The sequence below is a fragment of the Strigops habroptila genome, chromosome 3 (assembly GCF_004027225.2).
Source record: "Strigops habroptila isolate Jane chromosome 3, bStrHab1.2.pri, whole genome shotgun sequence".
NCBI lineage: Eukaryota > Metazoa > Chordata > Aves > Psittaciformes > Psittacidae > Strigops > Strigops habroptila.
The window spans coordinates 85,555,481-85,581,549 of record NC_044279.2 but is presented as its reverse complement, the minus strand read 5'-3'; the positions used below and the strand labels follow the sequence as shown (position 1 = coordinate 85,581,549).

The window sequence follows — 26,069 nt, the reverse complement described above, 5'->3', positions numbered from 1 at the left end:
CTGTAATTGGTGAATTTAGGAAAGGAGCAGGCCTTTGTTTGCAATACAAACATGAAGTTAGTGACTGTTGTTGTTACTCATTGGAGTGAACGGTGAGCATTTTGCTGCCCGAGAGTGCTCCTGAGCACGCGCTTCTCCCCACTGTTTTAGGACTATTTAATTTGCTGTGGAGGGGAGGAGGCGATGCCTCGTCATCCTCTAGCTAGGTGTGAATGTTTTAAACTTTATGAAATCACTGGTAATTTAGAACTTGTCTCTGAAATTACCTGGTAAATGACCACAACAACATTTAGAAGTAAAAAGCAATGAGGTGTGCACAATTACCTTCCAAAGCAGGAGGCACACGCACACTTCAGCATGAATTTAATTGCAGTATGGGTAGACTGGTGCCTTTTGTAGATCCTATCACTGAGGAGGATGACAGCTATTTCTAGTTGAAACCGTAATAAAAGCCTAAACTGTTAAATTATAAACTTATAAAAAAAAATTCTCTTGCAAAAATAAAATAAAGGTTTTGTTATTGTAATTAGTTGCCCATTTCAAATTCTATTTTCAAACAAGTGTAGTGAAATTAGTAAATATAGCTTTGGGAGCCATCTTAAACTGCCTTACATATATTAGCTGCAGTTAGTAAAGGGCTGATTCAAGCTAAATTATTTTTCACATTTTAAAATGCCCCAGGCATGTTGATAAGGGGTCTTGTACCAGTTGTAACAGAACTTAATGGAGCAAGTCTATCATTTGCATTTGGAGGCCCTACTGAAATGAACAGCCCTATCTGTTGTTCACTTTGCTTGCCTAGAAGTCCTCATTCCTAATTACTCCTTTGCACACCAACCACAGGTTCAATGTGTGAAACACAATTAGGATGCCAGCACAAAAACTCAAGCCCCACTGCTGTCACTTAGGCTGGACTAAGACAGAACACTATTGGCATTGTCCCTTTCCAGAGAGAGCTCCACAGCTTGCCTACAGCCGCATGCTAGTACGTGCTCTGACTTGCTGGAGTGGCCAAACCAACAGCAGAAGCTTTTTGCTTCCATAATCTTGAAACGTGTAAACTCTGAGAATGGTGTGAACAGGATACTTCAGCTAAACAGAAGAGAAGCTGCCATCAGTGAGGTGAGATTTATTCCTTGACTGATCCTGTTGTAGTCAATGGGGCTATGTTCAAGGCCAGGGTGGACAGAACCTTGGGCTACATGGTCTAGTGTGAGGTGTCCCTGCCTGTGGCAGGGGGTTGGAACTAGATGATCTTAAGGTCCTTTCCCACCCAAACCATTCTATGACGCTATGACTGTATGTTAATACACCATTAACATAGAAAGGCATACAGAATATTGTATCATACCACACTCATTAAAACATGTGAAATGTAAAGACACAGAAATTTTGCTAGGAAACACATCTGTAAAATCTAGCCAACAATAAAAACAACAAAAAAACCCTTCACAACCAAGCGAAAACTAACAGGAGAAGTTGGAATGTGCTCAATCTCTGTACTTAACCAGACCTGATTTCAAAGGAAAGTCGTTTTAAAACAGCAATCCAACTATCGCAGCATTATAAATTAATGCCAAAGAGCCCCATAAGTGGAAAATGTCAACATGCAAATGTTAAGCAAGAGATTTACAGAAGAACCTAAAGTCTCCAAGTCCCACTGAAGCGCTTCACATCCCATAAACCCTTTTGAAAATCTCAGTGCTATTGCGCTTGCCAGTGAAGGACATTCTCCTTCAGACTAGGTTGAATTTCTGGTGACGGCTGCTTCTCTTCCACACACGCCCATGGGACAGAGTGTGTCCCCAAGTGACAGCACATCAGGTTGGAGCTGGAGCAGAATCCCTCCCACCCCTCTCACCCCCTTTGCCATTCCTGCAGAGCTGCAGCAGAACACGTGGTGGTAGGTACCATATGTGCTGCAGTACCTGTGCACAAGAGGCTGGGCTAAGGACAGAGTGTCAGCCTAATTGGGGAGAGCTGTCAGACCAGAGCTAGGTCGCCTGTTTGAAAGTCTGCCACTTGGACACTGAAACAACTGCATGCCAGAGCTCCTTCTCTCTCAAGGGATAGCACAGATTGAACTCAAATAATGAGGTTAATGTGGAAAGAAGTGCGTTTAGTTATGACTACAAGAGACTGGCTTCTCAGTAAACAGCTGATTGAAGCAAAAGGAGCGCCTCATGTTTCCACAGGGCAGGGCATGAAGCATGCACTTAGGAGGCTGGAGAATTTCTTCCTAAGACTCATTAATAAAAGTTTAATTTATTACTCTAATGCTAAGGAAGCTGCAGAAGTTGGCTTCTGCAACAGAGGAATTAGGAAGTTACATTACAGAGGAAGGGTGTCTACAAGGATGCCGGAGAGGGGCTGCAGCGATAGGACAAGGGGTGATGGGTTCAAACTGAAAGAGGGGAAGTTCAGGTTAGATCTAAGGAAGAAGTTCTTTACTGTGAGGGTGGTGTGGCACTGGCACAGGTTGCCCAAAGAAGTGCTGAATGTCCCATCCCTGGCAGTGTTCAAGGCCAGGTTGGACAGAGCCTTGGGTGACATGGTCTAGTGTGAGGTGTCCCTGCCCATGGCAGGCGGTTGAAATTAGATGATGTTAAGGTCCTTTCCAACACTGACCATTCTGTGATTCTATGATTCTATAAACATTAGAATTTAACTTGGATTGAAATCCTACCCCCACACACAACACAGAGCATATAAAGAGCTTTGGCTGAATGCAGACCATGGAAAGCTGAAAGCCTGGAAGGGTTGCACCCTGCAGAGGGGGACACTGCCCCAGCTATGGTGTCCCCAAAAGAGCCAGCTTACACATTTCCACACAGATGTAGCCTTTGAAAAGGCAGGTTGAGGTGAGAGGAAAAGAAATGGGTAATGCTGAAAGTAGACCAAACAAAAATCCCTCCACGGCTAAAAGTAAAGGATTCACACTTCCCTGATGGCAGCATTTGCTGTTTTAGGAGAGTTTAGTACAAACTTCTAATTTGCTAGGGAAAACTCCTGTAATCTGTGTACCGTTTGCTGTGTGTGAAACGTGAGTGGGAAAGAGAAGGGATGGATTAGAGGAAGCACAGGGAGGTGCAGCTGAGCTTACCCTTTCCACCTAAAGATTGGAGTTGCAAAGCCAGGACAGACATCTGTAGAGTACCACCAGCCAAAACCACCACTAATTGTCCATTTATCTATGCTGTATTGGTTTAGAGGGATGCACTGTTTGCTACAGGCATCAAAACCTCATTGCTGCAATGTGTCATCCATCTCCTGGTATTTTATAAGTTAAATAAGAACTCTAGAAAGCTGGGTGTGAAAATAACACCAGGAAACACTCAGAAAAAACATTTCTGTGAATTACTGAGGTTTCCTGTACAAGAGCACTCAGATTAATGTGTTACCTTTACTCTGGGAAGAGCCCGGATAGGAGCTCACTAGCGAGCTGGTGGTGCTGAGGACCAAGTCGTGGCACACAGCTATGTGTTGGCTTCTCATCTGAGCCTCGTGCCCAGGCACAGCACCATAGTGGCTGCAAGCTGTTGAAATCAGAACAGCCAGGGATGTTACATAGACATAGCATGTAACTGCATAGCAGGCTTAAAGTTTATGGGAGGAATAAATTCTTATCATTAATAAAAAAGAAAATAAAAAACCCTTGGATATCCCTTTGAGAGGATGTTCTCAACTAAGGCTTCAGTACTACAAGTACAGATCAGAAAAAACTGTTTCTGCTCTTTATCTCTTTCTTACTCCTTCCCACAGATGAGTGGTTTGGCTGTACCTAATTAAAAAGGAGAAAAAAGTGGCATAAGCTTAATTAAGATCTTAATTCAGTTACAGACTTGATAGGAATAAATCACTGCAGACTTGATGGTGACAATAAGAAAATACCATGCCTGTTTTTTCTCTATAATAGAGATACTAACACATGATGAGGAATCCTGAGAGGAGAAGGATGTGAGAGCACCCGTCCTGTGCTGAACCAAAGGCATGATGCAGTCACAGCGGGGTGATACTACCTGAGGTGACTGATTCATAGGGGGGGAGCTGTGCAATTCAAGGATTAGAAGAGGGGGAAAAATTAAATCTATATATTTAAACACAAGCAAAATCATCTTCACATGCACCCATCCCTGGGAAATGGCACAGTTAAAATATTTTGGTGAGGGAAACGGAGGGCAGGTTTGTGCTTGGTGGATAGCAGGGAAGGCGAGCACAGTGGTAACTCGGAAAGGCAGTTCACAGGCCTGTTGGCAGACAGGAGATGTTGGCACAATGCATTTGCAGTTTAATTTCAATAGGCTGTTAAGCTCTTAAACACATTAAGCATATCCACCACTGCTGGCAAAATCTTTCATGTCTTTGACTGCCACTGCAATGCTCCCTGCCCTGGCTGGGCCCTGGGGCCCCGCTGGGGACTCACCTCCAGGCACTTGCATGCTCAGCCCTGCTTTTCCTGTCCTTAGAGGCAAGCCTGGGTTTGTGTGTGCACATATCGGTGTACAGAAACATTCAGCCTCATGAGGACCTAGCTTTTTTCCTTCTGAACTTTTAAGGTTGTTCAGTGAATGCCTAACTTGGCAATTCTGGTCATCTCGCTGTCCTTTTACCAAGTAACATTAAGTGCTGTCACTCACCTAGGGCTTTTGGCATTATCGCTCTAAAGCTCTTGCTCTGCCATGGTGATCTCCGTCTCAAGCAGGATTATCAAACAGCACTTGGCTGGTTCTTGCTCTTGGCTGCCAGGTAGGCAGGCTGGGTGTCGTGCCTTCCTGTGCCTTAGGTACCATGGGGCTCCTGCTATTCTGCATCCACCTCTGGAGGTAATGGTATTAATACACTGCTGTAATGTTGTACTTGTGAGGGGCTTCTGAAGAACTGATTGTGAAGCTGAGATGGTTTTATTAAGTCATGAACAGCCTCCTCACACACACACACACTTTCCAGCCTCACCTCCCAGTTCACACACTGTTCCTTTGAACATGCTAAGTCTCACACACGATCCTTGCTAGTGAGAAATCTGTGTGCAGACCTGGTGTCCTCAACATAAAAAGGACATGGAGCTGTTGGAGCAAGTCCAGAGGAGGCCACAAGGATGATCAGGGGCTGGAGCACCTCCTGTGTGAAGACAGGCTGAGAAAATTGGGGCTGTTCAGCCTGGAAAAGAGAAGCTGCGTGGAGACCTCAGAGCAGTCTTCCAGTATCTGAAGGGGGCCTACAAGGATGCTGGAGAGGGACTCTTCATCAGAGACTGTAGTGACAGGAGATGGGGGAATGGGTTTAAACTTAAACAGGGGAAGCTCAGGTTAGATCTAAGGAAGAAGTTCTTTCCTGTGAGGGTGGTGAGGCACTGGCACAGGCTGCCCAAAGAAATGGTGAATGCTCCATCCCCGGCAGTGTTCAAGGCCAGGTTGGACAGAGCCTTGGGCAACATGGTCTAGCATGAGGCATCCTTGCCTGTGGCAGGGGGTTGGAACTAGATGATCTTAAGGTCCTTTCCAATCCTGACCATTCTACGGTTCTATGATTTCAGACAAAGTAGTGGCTGAACAATTAGGCTCTGAGTGGATCATGACCCTGACAATATCCTCAGATAAGACATTTCCAAAAAGAAAATGCTGTCCCTGAATAGCGACAATGTTCTTTTAAACTGCACTTTTTCTTTGGAATCAACCTTCCTGCAGTTTCAATCACACACTGTCTGTCAGCTGAATCACAAATCACAGTTGGCTGGGTCTTTCCCCCTCTTTTCCTTGCTGAAAGAAAGAAGAAAAGAAGCCACAGCAGAAAGAGAAAAAAACAGCTTGATAAAAGCCAATATGGCCCAATGCCAAAGATGCTGGGAACTACTGATTCCTCCTTTCTCACCATACCCTCTGATGACTCCACATTCAACTCCTCAAAAACAAGCGGTCCCACAAGACATCAGTTCAGCACAGCCTGGTTCCCTATGTACTGATACCTGGAGAGCATGGATACCAAGTGTGGCCTCAGGAGCTGCCTCTGCTGCAGCCTGTCCTTTCCAAGGCAACACCAAAACATCTCTTTCTACCTGGCCACATCTTCCCTGACACGTGCAGGCAGTGTGACACCTCTGAAACCTCTGCTTTGTTGGAAAAGGCACTGGACTCCTTCCTAACTGAACTGATGGTCCTGTCCCCTCCATTCCCGCAGGAAAACCAGGCTGAAGCCATGCTGCAGACGGGACAGGAACAACAGGACGGCTTCCCAGGGAGCGTGGTCATTTTAGCTAAATGTGCAATTGCATTTTCAACATAATTAGGTGCCTAATTGTGCGCCTAGGCCTAGCTGATGTTTCTGCACGTGTATCTAATTATGATTTATCTAAAGGCTCTCTGGCCATAATGCCTTCCTGTCCAATCCAAGTGAGAGATGAGTTCGAGTGGTCGCTTTTCCCTAGCTTTTCTTTACAACTGAACTCCTATTTACCTTGTTTTTTTAAACAACTCCAGCTGATTGAGCAGTGAGGACACTCCAAACAGCAGTATTACTGCAAGCCAAGCACAGTGCTGCACAAACAGCTGTGAAAAAAAGAAAGCTTTCAGGGGGAAGGCCAGGGTGAGGTTAAGAAATTTAATGTCCATGTAAGGCTTCCAAACAATGCTGATGTTGGACTTCTCCAGTGGTGTGGCTGGCATGCAGTAAGAACTCATACCAGCAATCACCAAGGTCAAAAGGGATCTATGTTTTTTCAGCACATGTTAAAGGAGAGCTGCAAAGATAGCAGCTTTTGCTGTATAATAATGTCACAAATGTCAAAGCAGTACAGTTTGTGTGACCTTCCTGAGCAGTGCTGGCACTTGCACTTTCCCTGTGTCTTGTCTAACAGCAGCTGTGAAAGGCCACAGTGATGGTTTTGTTCACTAACTGTAAACCTCATTGAAAAAGGCAAAACAAAACAAAACAAAACAAAAGACACAGAATTTTTTTCCCTTACATTTCCTTTTACTTAGATAAATTCTCTCTTAGGAATGTTCAGCTGCCTTTTAACACACAACTGGCTTGACTCGGCCCCCATCAAATTGCCAGGATCAGGCAGGCTACACTGCCACGCAGTCGGATGTCTTAATACAATCAGCGCTGGGAAAGTGTCTGTTACTTGCCTTCAGTGAAGCACCTTTTAACCTAGAGTATCCAATCTCTCTTTATGGTGTATGATGTCAAAAACACTGCACAAGCAGAGATCTGTGTTTCTTTTGCCACAGACAATAAATCTTTAGTGTCTCCTCTTAATACGCATCACTCCACTTGATCTCAGGAGGCACTATGCATCGCTCTTTCCCTTTGCCTCTTCTAACAAGGTCACTTTCCAGTGATAAAACAACTTTTCCAGAAGGTATAGCATTCAATAATTAATATCTACTGATAATAGCTTCCTAAAGCAGTGCTTTAAAACCCTAATGCATGCTCTTCACAAACTTACAGCATGAAGAACCCTTAAAATAGATTTGAGTAGCACATGTGAAAATATCAGCCTCAAAACCTTAAAACACTTGACCACCAATACAAACAGATCTGTATCCACTCATGCCAAAAGGGAAGTCAGCCCTTCCTCTCTCACCAACCACAACCATTTTACTACAAGTCTGAGAAGGTTAAGTATATGCATACAGTATACCTTTCTGCAAATAGGAAAATAGAAATCTCCTGTTGCTTTTGCTACTGCGTATGTCAATTCTGTAGTAATAGTGTCACAAGTGGTAGGTTACTCCAGAAGGTGCAGGATAGCCAGTGAACCACAACTGGGGAGAGAGACCATCAACCAGAAGCTGCAGTGACCACAGAGCACCATTTCCTGTTGCTGTTATGTATTTCCTTCTACCAGCTATTTCCTTGCTGCCCAACCAGCTTTCCTGGCTGATCTCCAGTGAAAGCCAGGTTTGACTAAAGCACAGGTATCAGAGCATTTACTGAGGAGAAAAAAAAAAAAGAGGTTACCAGTCATTTCTCACAATGTTTTTAGTGGCTTTTGGGTGACTTTACGATCATTTGGATGGGGTGTGCATTTATCATAGCCAGGGGAGAGGGAAGTTTGTTGACACCACAGAACTGAGGTAGCTGGCCTCTACGCCTTGGCTTGGGGAAGAGGAAGGCCACCATTTCCCCAGGGATCCATCAGGAAAGAGAGGCAGCTGAAGCTTCAACCTCTGCAGGGCCCAGGCACGACAGCAGACATGAGCTCTGTGCCCAAACCAGCCTCTGCAGCTGCCTGGTGGGGCGCATCAGCCAAAACCAGGACAACCAGAAACACGGTCCATTGTATTCTCCTGTTCCTTTGCACACCTTTCTTTTCTTTCTATTAGAAATGCTGTTATCAGTGGGAAAAAGTCTTCCTTAGTTGCCACATAATCCTAATAAAATGCCCATCAAGTTCATTAGCCAGCTATGATCTCTGACCATCTGCTTGGGGTCCATCCCTGTCGTGTGACCAAAGGGAACCACTGTCTGCTACTAATGCATGGCAGATTGGTTGTCAGGCCAAAACACAAAGGCCTTTGCACAAACAAAGGTCGTTTCCATCAACTGCCTGACACTCCAACTGCCTATTAGCAGGCAGAAGCCTTTGTAGATGTTATTTTATTAATGAAATGAAATAAATGGCCTGCTCAACTGTGATAGATAGTCTAGGTTTAAGACAGCCACCCAAAGCTCTCCTGTGGTGATGGCAAATGGAGCTAGCTGAGGAATGGAACCAGAAAGAGGCAACAAGGAGGCACTGGGACAGAGGAGGAAGCAGTCCTGATGCAAGGATGTGCCCTACAACAAACTGTCTCTCTCCTAGGATGAGCAGTTGTTATCACTGGCAATAAGCAGGATTTCTGTATCATTTAGAGATGTGCTACAATTTGTAATGCTGGCACAAGCTTGGCTTTCATAAAATCATAGAATAGTTTGTGTTGGAAAGGACCTTAAGACCACCCCGTTCCAACCCCCTGCCATGGGCAGGGACACCTCACACTAGACCATGTCGCCCAAGGCTCTGTCCAACCTGGCCTTGAACACTGCCAGGGATGGAGAATTCACCACTTCTTTGGGCAACCTGTGCCAGTGCCTCACCACCCTCACAGGAAAGAACTTCTTCCTTATACGTAACCTGAACTTCCCCTCTTTAAGTTTGAACTTGTCACCCCTTGTCCTACTGCTACAGTCCCTGATGAAGAGTCCCTCCCCAGCATCCTTACAGGCCCCCTTCAGATACTAGAAGACTGCTCTGAGGTCTCCACGCAGCTTCTCTTCTCCAGGCTGAACAGCCCCAATTTTCTCAGCCTGTCTTCATATGGGAGGTGCTCCAGCCCCTGATCATCCTCATGGCCTCTTCTGGACTTGCTCCAACAGCTCCATGTCCTTCTTATGCTGAGGACACCAGAACTGCACACAATGCTCCAAGTGGGGTCTCACGACAGCAGAGCAGAGGGGCAGGACCACCTCCTGGTAGTGCCCACACCTGCTGGTCACGCTTCTTTTGATGCAGCCCAGGATATCCTTTGCTGGGAAAGTCCTGCCCCAGAACTGACTAAACTCCCAAGAGCCCTGCTGGTTCTTGTGAAGCTTTCCAGCACTAAATAATCAAGTTTCTTCTGGAATCATACTCTACTTTCTGAAGATACCTGTCCATCATTTTTTAACCATTCGAGATTGATCAGGTTTTATGTGGTACTATCAGGTAAAATAAAATATCATCCCTCTATTTTGGTACAGAAAGGTCTAAGATGTGCTACTAGCTACTATGTGCTTTCCACCTTTATTTACCCTCTCTGATCAGACAGTAAGATTTTGCACCCAGCAAGGAAATTTGTATTTCAGGCCAGTCAAGAATTTCTGGTGTTTCCAGTAGAAAAAAAGTTACAATGAATTTGAAGAAAATCTAATCCTTTTTCATTTGATCCAGCTAATTTAAATTGCAGGGTTTGGATGGCTAGACTAAGTACTAAAGATCAAGCAACGCTGGGAGAAAACTACAGGTAGAAATGTCACTTCATTTCTGAATGATTTCACCTCCTGCTATTGGATGAGCACTCCCCAGCCCTAGCAGCAGTGCCTTCCTCAGAGGGTGATGGCACATGTCCAAAGGCTGCAGGTCAGTGATACTGTTGCTCCTCACCTGGTTTAGTGGCCAGCACAGGCTGTTGAAGGAAGATAGTGGACTTCGCCCATGTAAATTGAAGGGGTTGATTTTTCATTTAGCATGTGTCCACCACAGTTACAGAAACTGCAAAACTCATTACAGAGTGGCTTGAAAGGTAGAGAATCGGGTGCATCCATATATACTTTGTGACATGAAGCAGCAGTAACAGCTCCATTACTTGTAATTGAATTAACTTTTGTTAAGACTGGGTCTGAAGTATGTGAAGGCTGTGACACAAACCATCAAAAAGCAGCACATTCAATATTAAAATTAAATGCTAAGGCTGAGGGCATGCCATCATGTCACGCTGTTGAGGGACAAAACTCAAATGTATTGAGACATTCTAATTTATGGATGGATGTCAGGCTGAGCTTTAAAGTATAATGGGCTTTGGCAATGTATGGCACAGTCACGTCTCTCATTAGGTAGCAACTTCCCCCCGAGACAGAGCATACAAACAGAGGAGGATGAGAGGCGTATGTTCCTTGAAGGCACCCCATACACATACTGCAGCTGAGTCATTCCAAATATACTATGGCTTATCAAGACTCAGTTGAGTTAAAATGCTAATAACTCAAGTGTTTCAAGGTTTTTATGTTAATTCTTTAAGGACCATAGAATCATAGAATCACAGAATGGTTTGGGTTAGAAAGGACCTTAAGATCACCTAGTTCCAACCCCCTGCCATGGGCAGGGACACCTCACACTAGACCATGTCGCCCAAGGCTCTGTCCAACCTGGCCTTGAACACTGCCAGGGATGGAGCATTCACCACTTCTTTGGGCAACCTGTGCCAGTGTCTCACCACCCTCACAGGAAAGAACTTCTTCCTTAGATCTAACCTGAACTTCCCCTGTTCCAGTTTAAACCCATAATGGACCTGGACATTAAAAAATTAATTTCAGAATAGAACTAATTTTGAATTATGGGAACACAGGAAAAAGATCAGAAGCAATAAATATAATTTTTGATCATTATTCTTCTTTTTCTCCCCACTGTCCTCCTATAACATACAACTGTCCCATTCAGCAGCATATGCGCTATAGTCTTTCTCAACTTTTAACGTTCCTCTTCATTCCTCTCCTGTTGGTTAGAGAACTGAAGGCCAGGGAAGTCAAAGGAAAACTAACCTATTTCTTTTTGCTTCATTCTGTCACCAAGTTTCCCACCCCAGAACCTCTCTAGTTCCTGGTCTGTTGATTTCCATCATCACTCATCTCTGTTTCTACAAAGTATTTGTACTGATCTCCTCTATACTTAGGATTAATCATGTAAATAATCTTCTGTAAAGACTACAAAAATGCGTAGCATAGTTCGAGTCTGAACAAAATTCAAATGCCGCAACTCTAATACAGCGTTTTCTTTTCTTGCCTAGTTTATATGCTCAAATCATAATTTAGTATTTTCTCCTGCAGTCAGGACTTTGGTAAATGTTACTTGGATTTATCACATAGTTAGGTAGCTGCAGCTATAGATAGGCACACCTCTATTGGTAGTGCCTGTCCAGCAGGAACTTGTTTAAAAATAAGAAAAGGGAAAAGTGAAGGCCCGACCATTAACTCACCGAAACTGGGAAAGATAAAAAGGTAACATTTCTGGTCATGATTTTTGTCTGAATGGGCAGAGGCAGAGAGATGTGAGCTGCGCTTGTGTTAAACATGCCTTAAATCTGCAAATCAAAGGTAATCAAGATAAATGGCATCTATAACAGAAATGGATTAATACACATATCACCATAAATAGAGGTAAACATGTTTCTTGTATGGAAATTTAACCTTTGTGCAAAGCAGGTTTTTCACTTTCATTACATTTTGCCAAAGACAGTGTGATGCCTCTGTGCATGCAAGTCCTCCCACAGCTATTTGTATGCATATATACATATAAGAATTTCTTCGTACAGAAATGTATGTATGTGTAAATTGTGTGAATGTAAATATAAGATAGGCCATATGTCCCAAAAGTCCCAAAAGAGCATCTGATGTTGATATGTAGACAGTGTGTTAAGGACCTTCCTAATTAATAACGCAGATTAAAATCTCTTGGCAATCAATTAAGATTAATGACAGAAGTCATTCTCTATCCCCTTACGCCCGCGTCTCGGGCTGTGAAAACCCTGGGTCGTGAAAGTTTAATCCTGTTATCTGCTGCCTTCTTCATCTGAAAAGCCTACAGATTAACACAGCAGACATTATCGAATTTACAACCAGCCGCTCGGACAGCTGCCCTACTTTCAGCACTTAATGGAAAAGGAACTAATCTGGTTAGGAGCGTCGGACTAGTCCATAAATTTGGGCGCCCAAGACAGTTAAAGCTGTCACATCTCTTCTGGAGAGGAGCGACCGCATGAACCTGTCAGCTTGCTTCTCGCTGCTTAAGCTGCAACTAACGTCTCTTCCTAAGCTGGACTAATGAGATGCTCGGCATGAACATCAACTGCAGAAGGGCTGTGCCCAAGCTGAGCGCAGCGCTTTATGACCAGGTTTGGTTACACACACACTGCCCCCTCTTCACTGTCAGCCAGGTAGTTATTAACTACAACTGCTTTTAGTGGACTCACGCTGTGAAAAAGATGTTTGAGGAATTAAGAAAACAAACTTGGGTTTTTTCCCTTTTGAATCATACCCAATGAAACAGATACTAATAAAAACTATATTGCCAAATGAAATAATTTCTTGTTAGTATAGCTTGGAGGGGGGGAAGAATTGCAATATTTTCTTTTAGACATGCCAAGGGACAATTGCTTTTCATAAAATCACAGAATCATGGAATGGTTTGGGTTGGAAAAAACCTTAAATGCTTTGCTCAATGGGAATACTTTAATTGAAGGAGGAGGTCCATTGAATTGAGTCTTATGCTGTAGTATGAATTACTGCTAGTGCAGTTTAATTTTAAGCCAAAACACATACTACTTCTAAGTAGCTCCAGTAATCTTTCTCTAACTGTAACTTGTTATTTCTCCATGCACTTCAGCAACTTTCAGTGATAAAAAAGAAGCCAAATCACCTTAATTTTCTTCAAGGAGGTCCCCCTTGGTTAGAGAATGGACAAACAGTTCTGGTTTTAGAAAATACAGAAGTAAACCAAAAAATGCTGCCACCACCAGTCTCGTTCCTGTTCCCATTACCTCCTTAGGCAAGATAGCAGTGCTCAATGGGTTACAAGGCATGGGGCTAGTAACAGTGCTGGCTGAAGGGCAGCTCTGCTGCAAAGGGGGATGATGGCACTGCAATTATGGAGTGTTTGCTCTCAGTTGTAAGGCACTTACAGCCTCAGCCTCCTAACAATTAATGATATAGTATTTTCTGCCTGTGCCAAGCTTAGGAGTTACTGAAGAAACACAAAGGGAAGAGTAACATGGGATTCGTCTCAGAGAACAGAATACTGACAAAGTGTTTCTAGCTGTGAATTGTGTGGTGCTAACCGAGTCACAATGCAGAGTATAATTCACTTGTATAATGTAGAGATGCTCACAAAGTAACAGGAGTTTAAACAGATGTTTGTATTAATTCTGCAGCCATTATTATGAAAGAATTTTTCAAGCAGGTAAATGCTAATAAATAGGTTTAAAATTAAAAACAAGTGTCCTCCTTTTTATTAGGCCATTTTGTAACATTAGAAAAGCTATTCTCTAGTTCTACTATAGAAATTCTTCTGTGATTAGCTATTGATGGTTTTTTTTCCTTTTACCAGTCTCACATACTTGCATACTGATAGGGCAACATTTTAAATGTAAGTGCCACAGGCTTTTTGTGGACTTAAGGGACATTTGTGTGCATCAACGTGCACAGGATCAGAACCTCAGCCGCTATCAAACTGCACAAAGCAACAAGGTCATATAACAAATTTGAAGAAACCTGATGATTACCTTTAGGTGCAAAGCTATGAATCAGAAAACAAACAGCAGGATTTGGAGAAAAGACCAGCACCCTAATGCTATCACTGAGGACCTGCGCTAAGGTCTCATGCAGTAAGAACTCCCTGGAAGAGGCAATGGCCCTGCGACGGCGCAAGCATTCCACTCTGCTTCCTGGCTGGATGCAACATTGCAGACTGAAGGTTGCCGCAATCTCAGCTAAGATCCTCAAACAGTTAACTGCTTTATCGAAGTACCCCAACACTACTGTGGCTCCCTCTTCTTTGCCCCTTTAATAACAAAAGGAGAGGAAGTACAGGAGTATGAACACAAGGTAATGCATCATTTATAAATTATCTTGTTAGTGCAGAAAACAAAACAAGGCTTTGAAAACAAAATCTCCTGCTGCGGACTCCCCTATGTTTGATGGGAGCCCTTCAAAAGAGTGTGTGCCTTAATGGAGGCTGTTTATGTGGGGACTTCGATCTGTACCTGCTGTCCCCTGTCACTCCCTGGAAACTTGGCGGCAGATGTTGTAGCGCAAAGTTGTCTCTGAAGTGGCTCTCTGTCCTCATCTCCCCACCACAACAGAGTCAAACTATATTGGATCTCTTCATTTGTGCCTGAGGCATGTTTGGGAGTGCAGCTGTGTCCACCCCCACTCTACCTTTAGTGTTTCAGCCCCCAGGCAGCAAATGTGAGACCAAAACTGTTCTGCCACTCTTAACTACATCTGCTGACAGTCCTGCAGCCTCGCTGCAGGCTGCCGAGGACCTGCGCCTCCGCTCGGAACAGATGTCGGTGACAACCTGCTAGCTCACACCTGCACAAGCTTCCCTAACCTCACGGATTGATAGCTGAAAAATGGATCACTCCAAGGACTTCCATCCACAATCAAAGCAACAGCGTGCAGTCCTCAAACCAGGCCACCTTCAGCATTACCTGGCAACGTGGCAAAGGTGGCAGAGGAGAGGAGAGGGAGAAGGAAGAAATGGCTTACTCTGCTTTGATACTTCATGCCTAAATTTCAATTACTTGATCAAGGACTTGAATTCAGCAGTGAATTCTTCTACAAATGGCAACTACCAAGTTCTTAAACAATAAAAGAAAGACGACAAAGCAAAACAACTATGTGGCTGCTGTTCACTGTAACAGCACTTCTGACATAAGTACATGTATGTGTGTCTCGCTGTGCATACGTGTGACTGCTTGGCCATTCACTGACTTAAACCCACCAGGGCACACCATGAGATCTCTACCTAGCAAGGTAGGAAACAGTAAACAGATTACACACACACACACACTCCCCAAGATAAAAAATATCATACTAGACACAAATTGCACTCTTATAGTGCCCCATGTCACACCTTAACAACCATTCGTTCAGCCTTTACTCATCACTACAAATGCTACTCCTTTTTTAGTGGGGAAGCTGATGATGAGTGAGCTACTTCTCTGTTTTTCAGAAAACAGGATCTAGATCAGTGTCTTCCTGTCAAGTTCTGAGAAGGCGGATGCCTGACTCCACGGTGGCTCAGCAAAGGCTTCCCTGGCAGGCAACTTTTAAGGTACCTATCTGTCTTAATGGTCAGAAATCCTCAAAACAGGGCCTGGCTGACAACTCTTTAGCCTGGTCAGGCAACAGTTCTTCTGTGTTCCTATTTACATTGATTTTTACCTGTTAAGCTGTATTGTACTGTTTATTTTTTATGTACATTTGTTGTTGTTAATTCTGCTGCATGTAACGTGCATGGTTTGTGCATGGTTTGTGCAAATGGTAACTTGCCAACATTAACAACTAGAATGCTAACACCAGTATTTGACTATGCTCCCTATTTCCAGCATTGCATTCCATCATTCTGCTTTTTCCAACACCTGCCTTAATTCAGTCTCTCCTTTTCCTCCTTTAGAACAGTACCAAACTACATCCCAAGAAAATAATGCAAACACCAATTTACCTCTAATTCTCCCAAAGGTAACACCCTCCTTTTAACCCCTCTAATTGTTTCATGTCATCTTTATGGTGTATGTTCCAGAAATAGTGTTCTTGCACACTACTGCTTTGTGGTATGAGAGAACCTGACCTATCAACACCCATCCAGGGCCATCTCATTTACAGGAAATCATTTGCTCTTGTGTCTCTTCAGATGTGCAACTAACAGGAAGCTAAACGGTCCTAGAAGGATGGAAATACTTTGAAGATAAATCAGTTCCTGAGATGAATGCTAAGATTTAAAATAATACTTTCTTGAGGAATAACAACCAGAAATCCACAATAAAAGGTTCAAGTAACAACTCTGCTTCCCAGCCACAGCAGCCTATGTAGTGGAGGCCACTTTTTCATGGGTCATGAGTGAAGAAGAAAGGATTGTCTGAGGAAAAAGTTTCCTTACCTTTTCCTTTCCATGAAAGTTGCCTTTGGTACAGAAGTGCAAGGCTATGTGAAGCAGGCTGCGTGAAAGTCAAGTGGTCACTTCAATTCGGTGTGGTTTTAGTGTTCTGATTGCCAGCCTCTACTCTTATAAATAGCTGATTATAAGAAAGATTTGGTATTTGTCACAGAGAGTTTCCACTGAATGAAGTGTGTGCCATGTTTTTGTTTTCTAGCTGAACACACACAAAACACAGAGGAGTCCTTCACTCTGCTTTCAGGAGAGCCGTGTTTCTGCAATATCTTGGGGATGGTGTGATGCATCTTTCAATGCCCTTTGTTTCCCCAATGCTTTATATTTGCTGTTGTGCCATTCTTTCGGCTGCAGTGCTTTCCTTAGTTAATGTCACAGGATTGCCAGTGTTCAGCAGGTGCTAAAGCCTGGCTGTGACATGCCCCTCTTTTGCCAACCATAGCAGATACGCGCGCCACACACAAACCTCATCTCCTTGCTGTGGTCGCATCAAAGAGACTCTGTCATACTGTCTTCGTAACAGTGCCCACAGTGCATCAAGTCGACCCTATGGCAACAGAGCAACAGGACTTTCAGTACAACAAAATGAGTCAATGGAGAGCACACCACACCTGCTAAGTTACCATCTAAGTTGATCCATGGAGAAATATACTGGCAGCACTGAGCACCAGTTCCCTAAAGCCAGATAAATTTTGGCTATGTCACCTACATCATGTGGCTGCATCAGTGAATGGCAGGTACTGTGCTCTTATCTCTCCTGCAGTGGCTGTGACCTAACGCACATTTACTTCTGAGCCATCTAGCAGTAATATGTTTATTTGCCAATATTTTGGGCTGGACTGCCACATGTCCAACCTGGGGTTTCTCTCACATGAATGTATTTGTTTTTACAGCATGTATACAGCAAGTTGGTAGTTCTCAAGCAGCCTTGGAGCTGCCAGGCATGTGGTATACAGCTGTGAAGGCAGATACATCTGTACTCCCAGGTAAACCCATGTATTGTCTGCTCTTACACATGACTCACGGCACCTACAGAAGTAAGTGTCTTTATTTTATGCCATTTATTATGTTTCACTTGTTTGTCAGACTTTTTGCATTATATTGTTTTATATAACCTTTTGCTCTTCTTGGTTGATAGTAAGTATGTGTGTTTAAAACTTAGTATTACAGCTACAAAAGGTGTTGGGTTAGACTTAATTAGTTACAGAATCACAGAATAATAGAACAGTTTGGGTTGGAAAGGACCTTAAGACCATCCAGTTCCAACCCCCCTGCCATTGGCAGGGACACCTCACACTAGACCATGTTGCCCAAGGCTCTGTCCAATCTGGCCTTGAACACTGCGATAGACCAAATGCCAACAAAAGCCCAACAGACTTCGGTACTCTTACTAGGGAAAGGAAAACAGAATGTGGCATTAATGATGAAGTAGTGTATTTAGGGCTAAAAATTGATCTTGCTATTCATCCTGAGTAGGTGTTTGCTTTGAGAATAGTACATTTCACTTGGATGGGAATACTTGAAAAATAATGTACACTTCATCATGCAAAAGACTGGTAAGGTAGAATCCAGCCTTTAGCACAAAAGTCTCTTGTATTGAAGACTGCAAAGATTACCTTAATTGGCGTATACCACTTCTCCTGAATGGCTGGTGAGGTAGGCTTTGGTTTAGGTGGCTTTGGATGAAAAGGTTCTTCTGGTTCTTCTGGGAGTTTCACCACAGCATTTTTTGCTTTTTCTAATCTAGCCCCTTCTTCAGTGGACCCTTTATCACCCCAGCGAACCTAAGGAAAGCCAGAGTTCAGATGTGAATGTGCTTGCAATGGACAAGGGAACTGTTGCAAATAACAGAAGTAATTGAAAAAGTTTAAATTTGGAAGAAGTTCTGAACAAACAAGAGGGGAGGTACTGAGGAAAATGTTCCCTCTTCATTCAGGCATTCTTAGTTAAATACTTTTGTAAATATGAGACTCTCAGCAGTAAAAAGGCAAGAGAAATACTGACAGACAATTCAATTCTACCATGCATCACACAGGCTGTATAGGAGACAGGAAATCTGGGAAGTCTTCTCTAACTAATGATGTAAATGTATTATTTCTAATTCAGATTTATCTTAAAATACCAGACCTTAACCTGGCACCAACGACAGGCTAGATTTTTGTCACCCCAGATTTCCTAACACAGCATGTTTGTTGAGAACCCCAATTAAATGGATGGCAATACTTGAGCAGGTTTTAGCAGAAGCTCCTTGAAACTACTCAGGTTTCAAGTAGTCCTGCATGAAGATGATACATACTGGAGCGAATGCAGATAAAGTAGTCTAACGTGCATAGTAAGTTAATGTAAAACATGTAGCTATGTATATTTTATCACTGTCATAAGTATATAGAATATATATGAAGAATTCAAAGAGAAAGGACACCTGGATTATTGCTCTTGGTGCGACAAGCACCTATTTCTACTTCCATAAAAGGTTGTACTTATTATGCTGTAAAGAGGAAATACAGGAAAAAAAACCCCAAACCTTCCCTCTAAGAGATGATTTGTCTTACTACAGTAATCTTATTTCATCTTGTCATTGGAAACACTGTGAAGCAATTTGAGCAAGGATGTTTGCTGTATTGTACAAAGAAGCAAACCTAGATGAGATTGTTACTTTATGACCCAAAAAGAGCATCTAAAAGCTATGGCTGGAGTTTGGAAGTTCTTGGTAAAACTGGCCTGGATTATTTTCAGTGCAAGACTTCCTAAATCATGCCATCTGCTACAATGTAGCCAATGTAAGGAGGACTTGATAGACCTAAACTCAGGCAATCAAATTGTGACATTACATCCTGGGTAAATGTGACACGCTGGTGAGTCAAAAACTTTTGGTGAAAAACAGGTTCCTGCAGGACCTCACCAACATACTCCTTTTTCTCAGAGACCTCCTGGCATGAAGAGAGAAGAACCCAAGTCAGAAAAATCAGACAAGACGGACCTTCCACCCTGAGGGAAAGCATTAGGAGCATCACTGCACACTGCTTGGTAGGTGCATGTCAGTTCTGTCTTGCCACCTGCCAGTTCAAGCACTTGAAAAGTAGGCAGAAGAACTGGGGTGCAACAACTCTTCCGCTGCCAAGGGGCGCAAAATCGTTTTGCTCACCAGGAAGAAGACATGCCCCCTGTCTTCCTTCTGCTGCCCAGAGGGAGAGGGAAGACTTCCCCAGGTCTTGCTAGGGCCACTCTGTAATGTGCTGGGATAAGTATGCCATAGGATGGGAGAAGGAAGCAGCCTGACTTCATCCTCATCAGCACCATACACAGAATGTGCTGATAGAGAAAGTGCAGAAAATATGTAGGCAAGCCAGACTCTAGGCCCCTTCAGAAAAATGAAATACCCTGGAGGAAAATCTTGTCATTTTATCACCACCAGCGAGTGGGTTTTTCCCTTGTAATCTCAGTGTTAAGGAGTGAGAGCAGCAAAGTACAACAGAGCTTAATTTGGTCTGTAATATTGTAACTCACCTTGGTAAAATAGACCATTGTTTCTTAGGAGGGGGATTGTTTTGGAACTTTCTGTTATTTTGGACCTTACTATTTGGCTTGCTATTTGATTTCTTTTCCTCATTAGTGAATCCTCTCTCTGCAATATTAGAATGGGCTTTCATGTACAAGTAGGCCCTGCAGCCTCATTAAAATGCATCTGTGTCTTTCACTGTGATCAATGGTACTTTTATGGTGTTTTTTATGAGGTTGTTAAGAAGTATTTTAAACACTGTTAAAACCATTTAGAGATAGATAGTGGATTCCTTGCTGCTAAGATGACCTTCTCCTTCAGATTAAAGCGACTTCACCCAAAAAAACCCAGGATTTGTGGAGTATGACAATACAACTTTCACATAAAAACTGACTGCCTGTAATAGGTGGGGCTAGAAACGGCATCATAAACTTTTAAAGTAATGCCAAAAGGCAGATCTAGGAAGAATGAACAATGCTGCCTACATGATTCTGGACTGCCACAGAGGGGTGAAGCTACTGGGGGAGGCAGGAGTGACACGGCAGAAGTAAAGCTCCATACTCAAGTGCTTAGGCATTCACAATGTGGCACCCAACCCCAAAATTTGTCACTACTCTCGGGTCCCATAGAAGAACACAGACACAGCTCCCAAGAACAAGGTTCCCTTCAAGAGCCCATGATTGCCTTGTCAGCAATTTCAGTTGGTTTACATCGTTAGCCCTCAGTCCTGCACACAATTCCTAGCACAGATCAAGTTTTCCAACCTCATCATTACTTTCTGCTCTCCACTTTGAAGAGGAAATACTGTATTTGTGCCACATGATGAACATGGATTTCTTTATAGTACTGATGTTACTTGTGTTCATGAGCTATCTATCAGGTTTCTGTTTCATTGTGCAAGATCCCATTTACAAACTGTAATGATTTAAACCCTGGAACCCCTCCCAGAGGCTCATCATGGCTCCCATTAAAAATCCAGACTTTTAATTCTTTAAGTTGAAAAGTATGATCTAGTTTGTCTCTGAAAAGCACTGCACAGAATGTTTTCTTTTTCTAGAATCTGTATCACTTCTAAATTAGCAATGCTGAACTGCTAAGGAAACACATCTAAGCAGCACAGCTTTCAACTTGCATGTTCTTCTGCTGCATTTAAAAAGAACTCAAGCAAGGCTGACGCTTAGGCCGATAACCTTTAAAGTTTCATCAAGATACATCATTATGGCCCAGGTGCGTATTTCAAACAGAGAATGAAGTTAAAAACTACAGAAAACTGCTCTGCAAATGCCATAAAGGCTGACTTGACTATAAAATCTGACATAAGGACGTGCCCATAAGGATGCACATTTTTCATTCTGTTTTAATTAACATGATGCTATCGTGTCTCTTCAAAGACAGGCACTGTTGTCGCTCTGAGTTCCTTTGGGATCAAGCGTCTCCTTAGCATCACCATTGTCAGTGCATTTGGCTGGCCCACAGTTGGAGGACTTATGTTTCACTGTAATTTCTTCCAAAACATTGAGAAAAGGCTCTCACTCTCTCTTTCTCATTAGCTTGATGGAAAGAGCATGTCTTCAGGCAGCTATTTAAAGTTCCAGTCAAATGGAACTACTGAAAGCTGTTCTTTCATAGGCGAGGTCAAAATTGTTTGATACAGTAAAAGAATTTACAAGGCTTATGTCACTGGGAAGGAAGCACATATTATGCCCTTGTATTTCCAGTACACTTTGAAAGTCTTTGTTTCCACCATTTGCAGCCTCAGAGAGCTTGTGTGTCAGTGAATTGGCATCTTCCCATAGTACAAACCTCCATCCTTTTAATTCCTCCAACTCCTCGTCCACCATAGTAGGAAGCATCCACTGTGGGCCATTTCTTAGTAGGCAAGGGCTCTTGTTCTTCTTCCTGTCAATAAATTCAAACAATGTTTACTTCAAAAGATACTTTTTTCTTCCCCCACTGTCTTTTTACTATATGTCACTAGAGCCCACAGAGAGTAAGTTTTCTCATGTTAGGTGTGAAAGATCAGATATTTAACTTCCCCAAGTGTTCACCAATTTCCAAACAAAATCTGGTCATGTTTGGAAGTACTTCTAATGTTTTGCATAAGAAAAGCATTGGTGGTAACTATCAGGAAAGTCCAAATGAAGAATCTGTGCGTTCTACTGACAGTCATTTATTTGCCTCATCCTTTTCCTTTCCACAAATAAAAATAAGCAAAACATACACAAAGAGAAGGATTTGGAGTGGCTTCTTCTACAGAAAATATAATGTCTTCCGCGAGACAGATCATCAGCCCTACACGTTTGGATTCAGCAGACGGTGTTCAGCAGATCTGCAGATAAAGGTTACACAGTTTCCTAAGCCAGCCTTTGTCAAACTTGCTCTTGGCTGCCTCTGCTCAGTCAAGTGTGCCTTATCATGGGCCTAACTGTCAGAGTATGCTTGAGTATGCTCAAGCAATCATCTAAATCAAGACCAAAATACTGAAGACACCAGAAAATCCTCTAGCACATTATTGCCTATAAGAGGGAGAGAAATTCCCTTGTAAGGCTTGTTCAGTGTCTGGAATGGCAAAGCTGTGAGAAAATGCTCTTTAAGTCATACACGAATCTTTTGATTGTTATACAAGAGCTTCTCAGTCTTTCTGTTTTCGCTGCAGAATGGGAAAAATAATGTTCAACTATCCTGGGATAAAGCCCCTAAATATTTCCATGGATTTGGCCTTAATTCATGCCACACTGAGATGAGTGAGGCAGAACAGAGATTTGGACTTTAGCCATCCTGCTCTCAGCTTAAGGCTTCCCACAGGGCAGTAATTTCTTCTTCAGCAGCTAGGACAAAGAGCTGGAGTCACAGAACACAGGAAAGCACAGAGAAGTGGTATGGTGTTAAGCAGTGTGATGAGCGAAGTACCATCATATCATACCTCTTTGGGAGCTGGTGGAGGTGGAGGGGGATCTTTGATGACCTGAAAAAGCCAAACATACAAAAGCATAAGGAATTGCACTGGCAGCATCCAAAACCCAACAGAAAATTTTAAGAGCGAACTGTTTCCATCTGAGTCCCCTACATCTGCTTGCAACCTGGCAACTGCTGCTGCCAAGTCCCTTGGGTATTGATTATCAAGGCCTTCTGGAAATTAACACCATCCATCTAATAGAAAATAACATCCAAAGAAAATAACATTCAAAGAGTCCACTGACTGGCAGACACTCTTTGGGCAGACGTGTCTGCCACTTTGCTTCCTGACCGGATAAGATTCAGTCATTCTAAGTAATAGCCAGTGATTAAACCCTATGGAGTTCATTAGCAAGCCTGGGAGGAAAAGCATCCCAAGGTCTATGTGAGGTCTTGAATTATCTGGGGCCAAGATGCTGGCTTCCTCGTGCCATGCTGCTGGATAATTTCTGGCCCCATGACAAGTGTGAAATGCCTTCTAGTAGCTCAGGCTTCACTTCTAGACATCCAGATTGCTTCCACGGATCTCGCATTTAAGATCTAATCATTTCAGTGTGTAGCTCCTTGATTGTTCAGTGTGGCATTCCTGCAAGAGGCAGTGACACTCACAAGGCTTCTCAAATGGCTTCTGGATAAGACCTGCTCTTAGGATAATTCACTTATACCTATATTTAAACCTCTACCTATAGTTTCTTCCTGTTCTCTTTCTCACATACATACTGTACATCTCAGGGAGTTCCCTGGTACTGACAGGAATCCACCAAGCAGAACAGGGAGGTGAAGAGGAAGGCAGCAACATTCTTAAATGATTCAGATGAAAGGTGAATGCCAGCCATTCTTCAACAGAAAAAGCAGGTTTGTGAGCTAAAAAGTACTTTAGTGATGTCAAGTCATCTTTTGCACTTGACTTTTGTATACTCATGACTCAAAAATGCCCCATGAATATCAAGGAGTCTGTTTCTGCTATGCCTTAGTATTATATAAACATGACCACCACTGTCCATGATGACAAACACCTAAATCTCCTAATACAGGATTAAGTAACTTAATTGAAATATGTCTTATGTTATTCACTCTGTGCTATTCGTTATAGTATTTTCATTTACTCTACCACTGCCTATAAATAATGTCACTGCAGAGATGTATAGCCTCATACATAAAAGAAATGTATTTTTCTTGACCAATAATCAAGAGTTTTCCTTCTTGATTTCCATTTCAAGTCACAGTGCTACCAAGATAGTCACTAGTTACTGCCTGTGGACTTTTAGCGCTGTATACAGGAATTCTGTCAAATAAGAGAAGTAACTTAGGGCACCCTTGGAAACATTTTTCCACAGCACTTCAGGTTTGAGATACTTAGCTGTTGGTCAAGCAAGCTCAGAGCACTTGGAGTGGATTGAAAAGCCAGCTCTGGATTTTAACCAGACATGCCTTTGATGCTGTGATGTCAGAAATTACTTTTCATGAATTAGTGCTGAATACTTTTTCTTTCCACCCCTTAGGAATTTTCAGGTTACTTAATAGAAATGAATTATTTCATCAGCGAAACATTCCTGAGAGCCAGCTTGGAATTACTGCCCCCACTTTACAAGAACCAACCATCAACGCAGAGGGATCACAGGACAGATTCTGTGAGATACTTAGATGCTGAGCAAGGTTTTCCAGAGCATGAAGATATTTAATTCTCACTGAAGGCAATTCAAAGACAGGAAACAATAAAGCAGTATTTCAGTGTATTAAGGGTCACCTTATCTTCTTTAATTCACATTCTTACTTCCCTTTTGCCCATCTCTAATGATTAGCTAAAAAAATGGATTTTGCTGCCAAGACTGCATGCTGTACGGGGGGAACGCCTAGCTAGGTTGTGGCTTTATATAAATATGCATTTAATGGTATTATCACTCCACTTTCTATAGTTCTACAATTCTTAAGTCTTGCAATCTTCCCCGAGCAAAGACAAACTTCTTTGTGGCACATACTAAAATTCACTTGGGCCCTGTGCACATTGATATTTACAGAATCAAGATTTTTATCCCAGTGAACCAAGAAAAACTACAGGCATACCTCACTGGGCTTCAGAAGTCCCAAGTCAATGGCAGTTTTTGTTTGATTCCCTAAGTGAAGGATCTAATCCTGTGCCAGCTGCTAAATTCCCTGAAGTTACAGGGTACACTTGGTTTGAAGCTAACCAATACATTAATTAGCTGCTATTTCTAATAGCTTCAGAAAATGAAACTTGTTTTAAATGTGACAGTGGTGTGAGAAAATAGTCTGCTTTGAGTAGCAGATACTCACCCCTGCTGACAGAAGTGGAATGCAAATGCCTGCATCCTTATGTTTCCACAGGCTCCTCACACACTCCCTCTCTCTCACACGCGCACACACAAAGATTATTTTCAGTCTTGTGTGATATTTCAAGTGGAATCAGTAGAAAGCCATTTTTAAGCCATTTTTCAGTAGAAAGCCATTTTTAAGAAAGAGAAATCCGAGGAACCTATGCAGCTTTGTCAGAAAAGAATGCAAATGTAGCATGAAACTGCACATACTGGAGATTGTAATACTGCAAATTAACTTTTCCTGAACTTGATTCAGATGGTTTAAATAGGGAAGACGACTGAATAATGCTGCTGTCTTATTAACCCCATGTAGCGAGGGTTCACTTCCTAATTTTGTTTTGGTTTATCATCATCGGCATCACCAGGCAAGGCTGCATCTCATTTATTTAGTTGCAAAGAATGAAGACTTGAGTTTGGAGGAGAGCCGATTTCTTAAAGAAAGAAAAAAAGTTAGTTGCTTCAGGCAACAGTCCCTTTGATCTGCTCATTAACACTTTTCAAACGTTCGCGTGATGTGGGCATTAGGAAATGTCAGCACCAGAGCCTGAAGCCAGCTTGATGCGATCATATGTTCTGATATTGAGGGAAGAGTGAAAGAACTGTCAACAGTGAACTGCCTTTAAAAAAAAAGGGGTGGGAGGGAGAAAGAACAAGGAAAAGGAGTCCACCTACCCCAACATGGACCTCACAGCAAGGAACGCAGCCAGGATTGAGGCCCAGCAAGAATGGAGTGCCCAAACCACCTGAGGCTCACTATGGAAGGGATTACGTGCTCATGTCGCTCCAGACACTTGTTGTGTTCTGTCCGTGACACCTTTTGCCTCCCTCTCTTCCATTTGATTCTGAAGCGTGGGAAGCTTACAAAGCTTGAGGG

At 42.8% G+C, this 26,069-nt stretch overlaps 1 protein-coding gene across 3 annotated transcripts in view; it reads right to left on the bottom strand.

Moving 5' to 3' along the window:
- ANTXR2 (ANTXR cell adhesion molecule 2) overlaps positions 1-26,069 on the bottom strand; it is a 104,815-nt gene that overhangs the window by 18,841 nt on the left and 59,905 nt on the right. For all 3 annotated transcript variants that reach the window (XM_030480739.1, XM_030480741.1, XM_030480740.1), the window contains 4 exons: positions 22,828-22,869; positions 21,708-21,803; positions 18,022-18,189; positions 16,872-16,952 (listed from right to left, as the gene is read on the bottom strand). In XM_030480739.1, the coding sequence (XP_030336599.1) occupies positions 16,872-16,952; positions 18,022-18,189; positions 21,708-21,803; positions 22,828-22,869 (387 nt within the window). The remainder of the gene's footprint in view (positions 1-16,871; positions 16,953-18,021; positions 18,190-21,707; positions 21,804-22,827; positions 22,870-26,069) is intronic.